The sequence below is a fragment of the Chrysochloris asiatica genome, unplaced genomic scaffold (assembly GCF_000296735.1).
Source record: "Chrysochloris asiatica unplaced genomic scaffold, ChrAsi1.0 scaffold00016, whole genome shotgun sequence".
Classification (NCBI taxonomy): Eukaryota; Metazoa; Chordata; class Mammalia; order Afrosoricida; family Chrysochloridae; genus Chrysochloris; species Chrysochloris asiatica.
The window spans coordinates 11,183,132-11,197,281 of NW_006408534.1; the positions used below are offsets into that span (position 1 = coordinate 11,183,132).

The following is a 14,150-nucleotide window of genomic DNA, read 5'->3' on the forward strand; positions in this document are numbered from 1 at the left end:
TGTAGGATCATAAGTATTTTTTTTCTGAGTACTTACGGTATCTATATTTTATAGCGTAGTGGTTACGAATTGGGCTGCGAGACGCAAGGTCAGCAGTTCGAAACTACCAGCTGTTCCATGGAGAAAGATGAGGCTTTCTGCTCCCGTAAAGATTTACAGCCTCAGAAACCCTGTACAGGGTCGCTAAGAGTCGGAACCAACTCCATGGCACGTAACAATAACAACAAATATTAAAAAATGCATTATAATAATTTTAAAATTTAGCTCTTCAAGGGAAAGGTTGGAGAGTATGCTAAGAGAGGCCAACACAGACAGAAAACCACCTAAAGACAATGGATATTTCTCTAATTTGATCCTTAGGTAGCACTTATGGATGTGGTGATGTAGGATAAACATTGGACTTGGAGGTCAATTTGAACCAAAGGTTTGGCAGACCAATTCCTCAGAAACCCTATACAGGGTTGCTGTGAGTCAGGGCAGACTTGACAGCACTTAATAGCAATAACAACAGCATGGGTAAGCAAATTCTTCAACTAAAATGACTTAAACTCAACTCATTAACTTATTTTCCCAGTGGCATTTTTACAAATTTAACTGAGTAAAGCCCAACATCTGCTAAATGTTATATTTACAATCGGATTTCAAAAATAACTTGGCTTGTTGTTGTTGTTGTTGCTGTTGTTTTTTGGCTTGTATTTTTATTTGTCACATGAAGGTGAACATTTTAAATGCACCTTGTTTGTACTTCCAAGATATTCTGTTTTTCTACAACTATGCTTTTAATGCCTTGTTTACAATACTTACTTCAAAATTATATGTGTGTATGCATAAGTATACATATTAATATTTTTCTTAATGCATCACTGACTATAATACCTTTGGAGCAATAGATGAAATCAGACATCATTGGTTTTAAAGCAGACATCTTCCACCACCTTCCATCTTACAAAGTATATTTTAAAGATGCAGTTTCTTACTATTTCATAAAGATTAGTTCATGACTGATAAACAAAAATAAGAACACAATGATAGAGGTGCAAATAGAGTTTTTTATTCTTCAACACATAAACCTATTTAATATCAAAACTTTAGGTAATTTTATCAAATTCACTTGGGTCATATATTGATGCATCTTTTGATTGCAAGGTGCAATCAACTCAAGAGAACCAGAGATGTCTCTTCTACATAATGTTTGCCTTCATTTCTATCTGAAAATTATCTATTAGAAATTAAAATCTAGATTTTTATTAATTAGGAAGAAGTAAACTATTATCCAACATCTGTATTAATTCACTGAAAACAGTTTTCTGTATTTTTATCAATAAGGTGTGTGCTATTTCAATCAGCTAAAGTTTTTTTTACTCTGAAAGTAAAGAGTAAAACTATAAATTTAAAACATATAATATAATTGTCTTATGATTTCAAATAGGATAGAGTGGTATTATACAGGTCATTCTATATATAAAAAAATAATAAAATGCATTTTTTTTATTTTCAATAGGAAAAACTAGACTAAAAATACAGATACATTCCTGGTAAAAATAGATATCTATCCAAAGGCACGTGAGATCTACTGATGTAATGAGAACTGGTTAGACTGAGAACCCAGAGGGGACAGAACTCTTGGAGCTGACTTCTGTAAGTTTTTACTCTTAGGATGTCTGTAAACTCTAGGCATGAGAGGGAGGCTAAGAACCCAGGTTTTGGACAGTCATATAGTTGTTGTTAAGGCTCAGAAAAACTATCAGAACTTTTCACAGAATTTTGAGAGACCTCAAATATCCAGTCAATTCACCTCAACATACTTGGTAAATTCTGGGGCAGCTCAGGCATGAAGTTAAAAATTAAGAAAAATCCCCTGAAAAGTAGAGAGGTATTATCAGCAATCTAGCATGGCAAAATTTAGAATTTGGGATAGATCAAGGTGATGATCCACTTAGTTTGGTTGTATGAAAATTTGAGGACACAGAATTCTACTTTAAAATATGTTATAGAGGTATCTATAAGAATGTTCATAGCACTACTCACAGTAGCAAAAAAAATTTTAAACAAATTTTTAAATACTGAAATAGGAAGAATAATAGAAAGAAGTAAACTATTATCCAACATCTGTATTAAAATAATCCAAATGTTTATCAATAGTAGAATGGGTAAATAAACTGTGGTATGTTCATACAAAGGCATATTAGGCCATATTGAATATGAACAACAACAAAAATAATAGAGTGAATTCACAATTAAACATTCATTGAAAAAAGTCAGAAATACAAGTATATATTGTTTTATTCCTTTTGTAAAACGTTCAAAAGGCACAATAATTAATTATAGGATATAAGGCAACTCTGGTAGCGTAGTGGTTACGAATCGGGCTGCGAACCTCAGGGACAGCAGTTCGAAAATACCAGCTGTTCTGCGGGAGAAAGATGAGGCATTCTGCTCCTGTAAAGATTTACAGCCTTGGAAACCCTGTACACGGTTGCTATGACTCAGAACCGACTCCACGGCACATAACAGCAACAACAACAACAAGGCAGCATAGTATTCACTCTTGGGGAAAGTGGTCATAATGATGAAAGGGGGAATTAGTGTGACTTTTGGATAATGGAAATTTGCCAGATGTACACTGATCATTTGTAAGCTAATTGGTATGTATGTACACTTATCATTTTTTGTGCAACATTATGTATGTAAGTAAAATCAGCCACTGAAAATCCTAGGACATAATTCTACCCTAACATAATTAGGGTTGTCTTGAATTGGAATACACTCAACAGCAGCCAGTGGTCCTATGTATGTGATTCTTCAGTAAAACTTGTAGGAAAGTATTATTCATGAACAATCAAGGAATTCATTGTTAAGCCCAGACATTATCCATCAACATGGATCTAGTTAGAGTGACCCTTCAGTATTCTCCCACAGACCCTTATACATATGCCTTTATCAGTTTGCATTTATCACTCTCTGCTGCCATTCTGATTACTCATCTGTCTTGGACAATAAATCTAACTTGAGAACTACAGTTAAGTCTTTTTAAAAAAAAAACTTTACAAGACTTAAAAGAACAGTTTTTATAAGTCTCATCAGAGGTATTCAACAGGCATGTGAAAAATGATATAGCATTCTATTTAAAAATATATTATAGACGACGGTCCTTTGGAAGGGTCTAGGAATAGAGTACCACACATCTCAACAGTCTATCATGCAACCCATCTCAGATGAGTGCATTCTTAACATATATGAGAGTAAGTCAAAAGTATCACTATGGAGGTTCCAGTTCAGACATGCATAGGTTTATTCCACACAAAATGTGTTTTAAATGTCTCTGTGATCAGTGGATGGGTACAGACAAGTTCTCTCAGTAATATACTTGTCTTAGTCCCATTGTTGTTGTGGAGTGCCGTTGAGTCAGTTCCAACTCACAGTGACCCTGTATAGGGTTTCCAAGGAGTAGTAGCTGGTGAGGTTTGAACTGCCGATGTTGCAATTCAAAACGACCTTGCATTATCCTGCAGTGGCAAGCCTTTAAAAAGAATGAATATGTTTTGTGGCATGGAAAAAAAAAAAACTTTGACGTAATGGATAATATCAAATTTTTAACAAAATTCAAGTGGACATCTTTCCAAATCACTGATGCTTTGCAACAAGTTTACAAGACACAAAAGAACAGTGTTCAGATAAATCATTTCACCGAAGGTCAGGAAGACCTCAAAGATGAACCAAGTGAGGGAAGACCATCAACCCTGGCAAATGAAAAAACTGTGGCTTAAGTCCAGAAACTGGTGCAAGACCACAGAATTGCCATAGATGTGAAAGCTACTGAAGCTGGGATCTCACATGGTTCAGCATTTTCAATTTTAAGCACATATCTTGGTCTTGCAATCTTTAAGCTCTATGGGTGCTAAAAGTGTTACATAAAGATCAGCTAGCTCAAAGAGCTGACCTTTCCATTCGTCTTTTAGGTGAGACAGAATCTACTGAATATGATTTTACAGAACGAATCATAACCGAGGGTGAGTTTTGGATTTACCGATATGATCTACAGAGCAAAGTCCACTCAAAACAATGGTTTTTGAGGAGATCTACTGGGCCAATTAAATCCAAAGCAGAGAGATCAAAGATTATGGTGACTGTTTTGGGGACCCCAAAAGGGCACTCTGGATAGATTTTCTCAAAGGACACAGATCAATCATGGGGGTTTATTAAGAGAACAGAAAGCTGCGTTGGTGAGAAAAAGACCAGGGATACTGAACTGAGGACTTGTTTTCCATCATGACAAGGCACCTGCTCATTCTTTAAGGGTAGTCAGGGCTACCATAGAATTTCACTGAGAAACCTTACCCCTTACGTCCTACAGCCCTGATCCTGAACATTCAGACTTCTTTTTGTTCCCCAAATTCAAAGAATATGAAAAAGAGGCATGATATAAGTTCTTCAAGGGTACCAAAGCAGCCATTTTAGTGTGATGTAAATACAAAAGATAGAATTCTTCGGGGAAGGGTTGTTGTTGTTGTTAAATGCAATCATATCAGTTCTGACTCACAGCGACTCTATGTAGTGTTTCCAAGGAGTGGTTGGTGAGTTTGAACCATCAACCTTGTGGTTTGCAGTCCAGTGCTTATTCATACAAGAACTCAATTTGGGGAAGGGCTATCTATATATAGAAATATCACCCCTTCAGAAGAGTACAGACCTATATAAAAGCTATTTTGAGAAAGAAGTAGCTTCACATCTTGATATTTTCGTTGAATAACAAGTTTCTATGATTTTGTAGCAATACTTTTTGACTTAACCTAATATTTCATAAGGAGCCCCAGCAGTGTAGTGGTGGCTATGCATTGGGCTGCTAACCGAAATGACAACGGTTCGAATATACCAGCTGCTCCACAGGAGAAACATGAGGCTCTCCAAGGGAGAAACATTTATAGCATCAGAAACCCTATACAGGGTTGCTATGAGTTGGAACCAATTTGATGGCATAACACCACCACCACATATACACAGAGGATAGGGATTATTTTGCAGAATCACATTCCAAAAGTTATCTTCCTGCAGGTAGCACAGTTAAGAGCAGAAGAAAAGAAACAATGCATTGTTATTACAATACTTCTTTCTACATTTAATTTCCATGTAAGCAGAGTAGAGGCAATGAAGGAATTACACAGTTTGTAGGTAGTATCTGCAGTTACATTCAGTTCACTACCCTGAAGACAGTCGTTCCAAACATTAAATCATTCTCACCTTCTTTAAACTAGAGGAAGTCAGATACCAGTGGTTACCAATCTTGTTATAATTGCAACACTCTCTTCTCATTTAAATTTATGATCCACCCTTCCTCTTTTATGCAACTTTATTTTAAATTAAAGTGAATGATCATTGTTACTTTTGGTGAAAGAATTTCACAATACCTTTTGAGGTGACTGAATACACCAGAGAGCGTTGCAAAACAGGCTGGCAATCACTACTTCAGAGGTTCTTCTAACTGATTTTTGACTCTCAAATTTCCCTAAAAGTAAATTTTCCTTCTATTTTGGAATTTTCATCTAAATTATATTTTCTAGTCTTAGAAATCAACAAGTCCATTAAGGAATATGGAAACGTAAGCAAAAACTACTCATCTAACAATTATGTCTTAAACACCTCTACGCACCAGGCAATCTTCTAGATACTAAAATAGAGCAGTGAATAAAACTAAATCCATTCTTTCATGGAAGCTTCATTCCAGCGAAGAGACAAGGATAATTCACCATCCCAGGATGTATATATGGGTTTTAATCAATGAATGTCCTGCATCCTAGGATATTCCCTAGTCTTTGGGACCTAGGACAGTTAGGTGGTTAGCAGACAGTGAGACAGTTAACAGAGACAGCTGTCGGACTAATGACTACTATAAAGATAATAATGCATGGGGCTTCAAATACTTTGTGGAAAAGTTCCATTATTTTTCATTCCACTTTTCTAGAAACTTTTTTAAGCCCTCCTCACACTTCATTTCACGTAGAAACTAGACTTAAGTAACTTTAAAGAAACTTCTTTCTAATTGAAAAAGATTGTAACGGGGGAAAAGAGAACAACACTTGGAAAGCTTCTGTAAAGATCTGTATAGAGTTTCTGAGACTGCAAAACTTTGTGGAAGCAGAAAGCCTCATCTTTCTCTCACAGAGTGGCTGGTAGACTCAAACTACTGACCTTGTCATTAGCAGTCCAGCTTGTAATCCACTATACTACCAAAAGCAAAAGAGTATATAAAAGAGGTTTAATGGAAAGTGGCTGCTAAGTTTCTGGAAGCAAAACTGAGATGTGAGAGACAAATAGTGCAGACACATTAACGTTCCAGCCAAGTCATAGAAGAAAGACTTCATTAAGCATACAGTTAGGAGTCTTGGTGGCATAGTAGGTTACACAATGGGCTGCCACACAAAAAATCAACAGCTCCAAGTCACCAACTGCTCAGTGGGGAAAAGATAATGCCCAAATCTATCACCATCTAGGCAATTCCAATTTACAGTGACCTCGTATGTGCTTTCTAAGGCTGGTGTGGCACTGTAGGATGAAGCACTCAACTGCAAGCTTGGCTTGATCTGCAAGATTGGAGGATCAAACCCACCAGCTGCTCCTCAGAAACCCTATACAACAGATGTAGGGAACCTGTTTTCTGCCAAGGGCCATCTGAATATTTATAACATCATTCAAGGACCATACAAAATGATCAAGACCTATAGTTTATCCTGTCCTAGTATTTTCAGCCAGATTGAGCATCAGATGACATTGAACATCAAGGACAATCACCAAGACTGTGGGGATATCACCCATCTACAGAAGTGTTAAACTCGGCTGCTTAGCTAGGCTTGTCCAGCCAATTGGTCCATGAAGAAGACCCAGGTAGCCGGCTTGAGGCTTTAGATAAAGTATCATAAAAGAGAGGGTATTCTTCTAGATTCACAATTTTTCTTGCGGATTTAGTGCTTTCAATTTTTTTATTTGACTCTTCTTTTTCAGCTAATTTTTAAAAAATCTGTTATAATGTCACTAAGAGACTAAACATCAAGAGTTGATTTATAATATTAGCTCTGATACCAGAAACACATTGCCATCAAGTCAATCCCAACTCATAGCAACCCTATATATATATATAACAAGGTACAACTGCCTCATAGGATTTCCAAGGTTATAATCTTTATGGGAGCAGGCTGCTACAGCTTCCTTCTACAGAACTACTGGGTAAGTTTGAACCTCAGACCTTTCTGTTAGCAGCCAAGCACTTCACCACGGCATCACCTGGGCTCCTTAGCTCTGATAGACAATTATATGACTCTAGGTCAACTTCTTCAGCACTAGAATAAATGAGCTTTATTGTCCAGCTTACAAATTCTATATTTCCATAATACTTGCCAATATTGAATATATACACTACAAATTTTTATGGAAATTCCAAGCAAACAAACAATAACAATTTTAAAAAGTCTAAAACATGTCTTTCTTAACCTTCTTCTCAGTGTTACCAGCCTAGCTTAAATACACTTCTTGTTTAACAGTGCCTAAATTATATTCTGGTCCTCAATTGTTCCTTAATTTATAATGTGTATATTGATAACGTTGCTGCTACATTAGTATCGTTTCTTTTAATTGTTCTAAGCCTAGCCTTAAATGAATGCCACAATCTTGTCCCAGTTTATCTTCCTAACCTTTTCTCATCCTTCCTTATTTTAGCAAACCTGTCAGTACCTTCATCTACAAAATACTGTTCAACAAATCATGTTGTGTTGCTGTTGTGTGCTGTTAAGTCGATTCTGACTCATTGCGACTCTGTATAGGGCTTCTAAGGAGCAGCTGGTGGGTTTGAACCACTAACCTTGCAGTTAGCAGTCCAGTGTTTATCCAACAGCATTACATCAGGATTCCAAACAAATCACACTTTTTGAAAATTTGCTTATGTCATTTACCCTACTTGAAATACTCTGCTATACACCCAATTTACCATTTTTCAAGAAGGAGCTTAAGTTTCACCTCTAATGCAAAGTCTTTTCTGACTACCTTCTTTAAATTTCAGGGCTCGTTCGCCTGCAATATAACTTTAGCATTTAGCATACTGGTGCAGCACTGTAGGATATACACTGGACCGCAAGGTCAGCTTGAACCCCAAGGTTCGAGGTTCAATCCCAACAGCTACTCCTCAGAAACACTATGCAGCAAGGATGGGAATGTCTAGCCCACAGGCCGTATGTTGTTTGTTGTTGTTGTTCTGTGCTGGGGAGTCGGTTCCGACTCATAGCGACCCTGTACAGGGTTTCCAAGGCTACAAATCTTTACGGGAGCAGAAAGCCTCATCTTTCTCCTATGGAACAGCTGGTGGTTTCGAACTGCTGTCCCTGAGGTTTGCAGCCCGATTCGTAACCACTACACTACCAGAGTTCCTATACAGGCCGTATAAGACCAGCAAAATAATTAGGTTTGGCCCTGTCAATGAAACCGCAGCTTTAGCCACCACATTGTTGTTGTTGTTGTTGTTGTTGTTGTTGTTGCTGTTAAGTGCCATTAAGTCAACTCTGACTAATAGTGACCCTGTACAGGGTTTGAGGATCAGCTAGTACGTATGGACTGCCAGCCTTGTAGTTCTAAGTCAAGTTGGGGTTAGTCAATTAAATGTTTGACCAAATGTAAATGTAACAGGCTAATTTTTAGGTTGATAATTTTGTATGGTCCATGAACGATGCTATGAAGTTTGGCAGAAATAGGTTCCACACTCTTGCTATACAGGGCCACTGCAAGTCAGAATTGACTCAACGGCACTTAAAAGCAACAGTAACAATAAAACACAGCATCTGAAGAGGTCATATCTAATTTACAAGTTAAAGAAAAAGAAAATCAACTGAAGTAACAGCTTGGAGCTCTGGTAGCATGTGGGTTACAAGTCAGACTGCTAGTCACATGGTCAGTTGTTTGCAACCCCTAGGAAAAAGATGAGTCTTTCTGCTCCTGTAAGGATTTACCATCTTGGAAAACCACTAAAGAGTCGCTCTGAGTCAGTACTGACTTCACAGCACATTACCACTACCACCAAAGTCAGAGCTTATGTCTAACTACTCGTACCTTATCAACAAATCCATCCTACTCTTGTCAACAATATTTTTACAGCTGTATTCTAAAAGTTAAGATAATTCTTTTAGGTTTGGGTTAATACTTCCTGTTTAACACTTCCCTTTTAAAAAAAAAAAAAAAAGGAAAAAAAATGCAAGACTTAAAAATAGGTCACCCAAATTTTTAATTATAAAACTTTAAGGAGACAGAAAAATTCCAAAAAACCAAACTTTAGAAACATAGCTTTGGACAACCATAACGCCTCTTAAGAGTATATGTAAACTTGATTTTTAGAAGGGCAAGAAAGAGACATTTTGTCTAGTCAGAACCATTTAAACAAATGCTATATTTTTTTTCTCCATCAACCATGCGAGACACACAGCGTTTTCTCTAAACCGCATGTGCTCTGACAAGTTCCACCACTCCTCTCCTCAGTGCTGGATAGTCCTGCTTTAATTCCAGAAACAATTTATTTCAACTACAAAGTTGTTGTTTTTTTTCTTAATAAGGAACATTTAATCTTGGCCTTTACTCTTCTGAAAACATACAATACAGAGATAATGCTGACTGACACAAGTCCAAATTTGCCACTTTCACTTCTGTATAAAAAAGACCTCTTTTAAAGAGCCAAAAAACATTCTGCTAGCAAGTCCCATGATGAGGTGTTTGTAAACATTAGAAAATTGATTGCAGGCATGAAATACTAAATTGAAGAAGGAAAAACAAAAAACTGTCTTAAAAGTGGTTGAAGGAAAAGAAACAAAACATTTAAAGTAACATGCTCATGTTAGAGACCTTCATTTTTAAAATATATGAGTAGTCTGAAAATAAAACTGCAATGGAAAACTCTCCTATGAGTTTTTAACCATTTTGACAGGTAGAGTTCGCACTTGGTCACACTTATTTCACAGGACAGAGAAAACATAGATTGAAAAATAGTCACATGTTTGGCACATTATCTGTTTAGTAACTGACAAAAGATAAGTTAGTTTTCTTTTTACCAAATAAAGATTACCAGAAAGTCTGTGGTACTCACGTGCAGAGATGAAGGGTCTGGCAGGAATTCGGCATCCTCTCCGAAGATAAAATCGGGGGGAAGCTCTGGGTATTGGGCGTTGAAAATTATATCCCCTGAAATAAAAAAGAAAGTGACAGGCTCATCTAATTTCCTTGCTAAAGTATAAATGTTCTAAGTAACGCATCAATAAAGACAATAAAACAAGCTTATATTAATTTCAAAAAAAAAAATTGGGGAAAAGCACTTTCTGAATGATTAGTTCTTTTAAGTAAAAGAACTGATATTCTCATTTAAATTACTAATTACAATATGCAGTCCAAAAAGATTTATGCTTTCATATGCTATAAATAAATAACCAAACAGAAAAACACAAGGAGAAGTGAATCCAAAGTAAATGCTGATTTTTCCTTTACATGCTATCCGATTGCTACCTGCTAATTACAAGCAGAACTAAGGATTAACTGTGTAAAGACCCAGTCCTAGCCTTGCATAAATGAAACACACCTACCTTTAGAATAATAGGAAGAACATTTGTCTTGGAGTCAAAAGAATTAGATTTATACTCATAAGTTCTCCTAAGAGAGATATAGTAGTATTGACATAACATATTTGTTGTGAGGATAAAAAGAGACAGCATGCCTCACAAGGTGTCTGGCATATAGTAAGCACTCAATAAGTGATACAAGAGTGTTGTTGTTCTTAAGTGTCATCGAGTCGGCTCTGACTCATTGTGACCCTGTATAGGGTTTCTGTTGCTATGAGTCAGAACTGACTCAACAGCACTTAACAACAACAACATCATAGGGTTTCTGAGGCCGTGACTCTTTACAGGAGCAGAAAGTTTCATCTTTCTCATGCAATATAACAGTAGTTCAGTTGCTATTACTACTATTATTCTGAAATATATGAAAAATTTAAAAGTCCTGTTAGCGAATTTATATTTATAAGTTCTTTTACCTTTGTTCCTTGTCAGTCTTTTATAACCTCCGCCTTAGTCTCCCCTCCTTAGTCTACATGATTTTTCCCTCTGCTCACCCAAAAATCAATCCTCACCACTCTGCTAATATAAATGAGTAGATTAGTGTATCGACAATCTTAACATACATATGATCTCTAAGTATCCTGTGTGTGTCTAAGAATGTGTACAATTACGTATATGCAAACAACATGTGTACAATATACATACTAAATATAGTCATATTGGTTAATTTTTACTGCTCAACAGCATCTACACAGATAGTATTCAAATTTAAATATTCAGGTAGCAGGTATTTCAATGTGAAACTCAGGAAGAACATGCTTATCACTGTCCCTTTTCTCACTTCCCAATTCCCTTAGATGACTTCCCTGTTTCTAGGGATGGCATTGTTATTTCTTAATCACCCATGCTGAAACTCTGGTGTCATCACACTACCTATATACTCTTAGAAAGCAAGTCATCTCAATTTGTCATACAAACTGTTTATTACATGGATATTCCCTACTGCTAACAGGATTAGCACAGTAGCAACAACAATGGGCTCAGGGATAGCAGCAATTGTGAGGGTGGTGCAGGACCAGGCAGTGCTTGGTTATGTTATCATTATGGATCATTATGGATCAGAACTGACTCCACGGGCACCTAACAACAACTAACAATGAGACTGTTGTTGTTGTTGTTGTTGTTGTTAAGTGCCGTCGAGTCGGTTCCGACCCATAGCGACCCTGTACAGGGTTTCCGAGGGTGTAAATCCTTACAGGAGTAGAAAGCCTCATCTTTCTCCCGCAGAGCGGCTGGTAGTTTCGAACCGCTGACCTTAAGGTTCGCAGCCCGATTCGTAACCACTACGCTACCAGAGCTCAGGGACTCATATCATCTAGTCCATACATTCATGCATCTAATCATGAATATTTAAACTTTGCTCTAGACAATGTATATAGCACTGAGGATAAATTTTAAAAAGAGAAAAAAAGAACAAGCCTTTGTCCTAAAATTTTCTAAGTAAAAAACTTCAATAATTCTCTAGTGTCAACAGAAATAAGGGCAAACTTTTCAAACAGGCATTTAAGACCTCCAAAATATTACATTCCTACCTATTTATTCAAAAAGCCCTGGTGAAACATGTACTTAAGCACTTGTCTGCTAACAGAAGAGTTGGCAGTTCGAACCCACCCAGCAGCTCTACAGGAAAAAGGCCTGGAGATCTGCCTCCATAAAGATTACAGCTTAGAAAGCCCTGTGGGGGAGTTCCCCTCTGGCACATGGGGTCACTATTAGTCAAAAATGACTACATGGCACCCAAACACAGTACCTATTTATCCACCTTTCTCTCTGCCAAAAGCCAATACCAGTCCTTTATTTCAGTCAATATGATCTTCTTGCTGCCCTTTAAATACTATGCAACCTAGTTAAAAGGCTCAACTCTTACCCATCCTTTAAGACTCTACTTAATTACCTTTCCTATGACGCTTCCCTAATAATTTCTGTAAATATTGATCATCAATACTTCTAAATCTTAATGGTAGTTATTGATTAGATCATTCATTTGGGTATTTCATTGAAGTTTCATATTGTTTTATTGTTTCATTCATTTTTAAAACATGCATCATAAACACATACTATAAGTGAGCTATCATGATATACCTTGTGCCAATAAAAAGATGTTCACCCTGAAGGAGTTTGCATTCCGTGAAAGAGATAAGACACATACACACAGTCACAAGTCCACAACAGTATAATGGAAGTGCATAGATCTGATTTTCCAATCCACTGTAAGCATTCAGAGAAAATGAATGATTTTACAGGTGTTTCATGTCTGTGACAGGTAAAAGTTCAGCATACATAGAGAAATGCTCAATGTAAAAAATAAATTCTATACTTTGAATTGGATATCTAAGTATTGACAAAATTTACAATAAAGAATAAAGTATGGCAGTTATTTCTGGAGTTTCCTGTGGAGAATAAATTTAAGTAAGAAAATATCCTCCTTTAGAAGCTGGATGTTGAATTAAATTACCAGAATTAGCACATCCATGCCCTATCCTTCACCCCATGATCTCAGGTTGTCAACTGTATCTATTACTAAATATAATTTTTTCTCAAATGTGCTATCGGAAAGTCATGGGTAATAAGCACTATTGTTGTTGCTAGGAACCATCAAGTTGATTTTCAACTCATAGTGACCCATCTGACGAGTACAACAGCCCCATAGGGTTTCATAGCCTGTTACTTTTTCAAGAGCAGCTCGCCAGGGTCTTTATCCCTCAAAGCTGCTGGGTAAGTCTGAACCACCAAACTGTCAGTTGGCATCCGAGTATTAATGGTTGTGCCACCAAGGCTAGTTAAGAAGAACTAGTAGAGACAGTATAAATGCCCTGATTATTCATTCTATTCAAACTTGGCCAACAAGTATCATTTCTTACAAGGACATTGTTGTTGTTAGTTGTTGCTGAGTGCCATAAAGCCAATTCCGATTTATGGCAATCCTGTATAAGGTTTTAGAGTAGCAGCTGGTGGGCATTTACGAGAGTAAGTCAAAAGTATTGTTACATGCACGGGTTTATTCCAAACCTGTTTAAACATGTCTTTATAATCAGACAAGTTATCTCGGCAATACATTGGTCTTAGTTTCATTGCTATTGCTGTTGATGATAGGTGTCATCAGGTTGGCACCAACTCATAATGACCCTATGCACAACAGAATGAAACACTTCCTGGACCCACGCATACCTTACAATCATTGCTATGCCTGAGTTCATTGCTGCCACTACTGTGCTAATCTATCTTGTTTGCTCAACATAAAGAATGCATAAGTATAGTGAAAGAATACAGCCCTAGCACACACCTTTTCTAATATTAAACTATTCATTGTTCCTTTGCTCTGTTCAAACAACTACCTGGATCTATGTACAGGTTCCCACTGAGCACAATTAAGTATTCCAGAATACTCATTCTCAGCAACGTTGTCCATAGCTTTTTATGATCCACACAAATGAAAGCCTTTGCGTACTCAATAAAGCACTAGTAAACATCTTTCTGGTATTCTCTACTTTCAGCCAAGATCCATCTGGCATCAGC

The 14,150-nt window shown here is 36.9% G+C and overlaps 1 protein-coding gene across 2 annotated transcripts in view; it reads right to left on the bottom strand.

Annotated features, from left to right (window-relative positions):
• The window catches only part of BRE (brain and reproductive organ-expressed (TNFRSF1A modulator)), a 746,464-nt gene that overhangs the window by 572,517 nt on the left and 159,797 nt on the right, over positions 1-14,150 (bottom strand). For both annotated transcript variants that reach the window (XM_006835176.1, XM_006835177.1), the window contains exon 4: positions 10,112-10,206. In XM_006835176.1, coding sequence (XP_006835239.1) covers positions 10,112-10,206 — 95 coding nt within the window. The remainder of the gene's footprint in view (positions 1-10,111; positions 10,207-14,150) is intronic.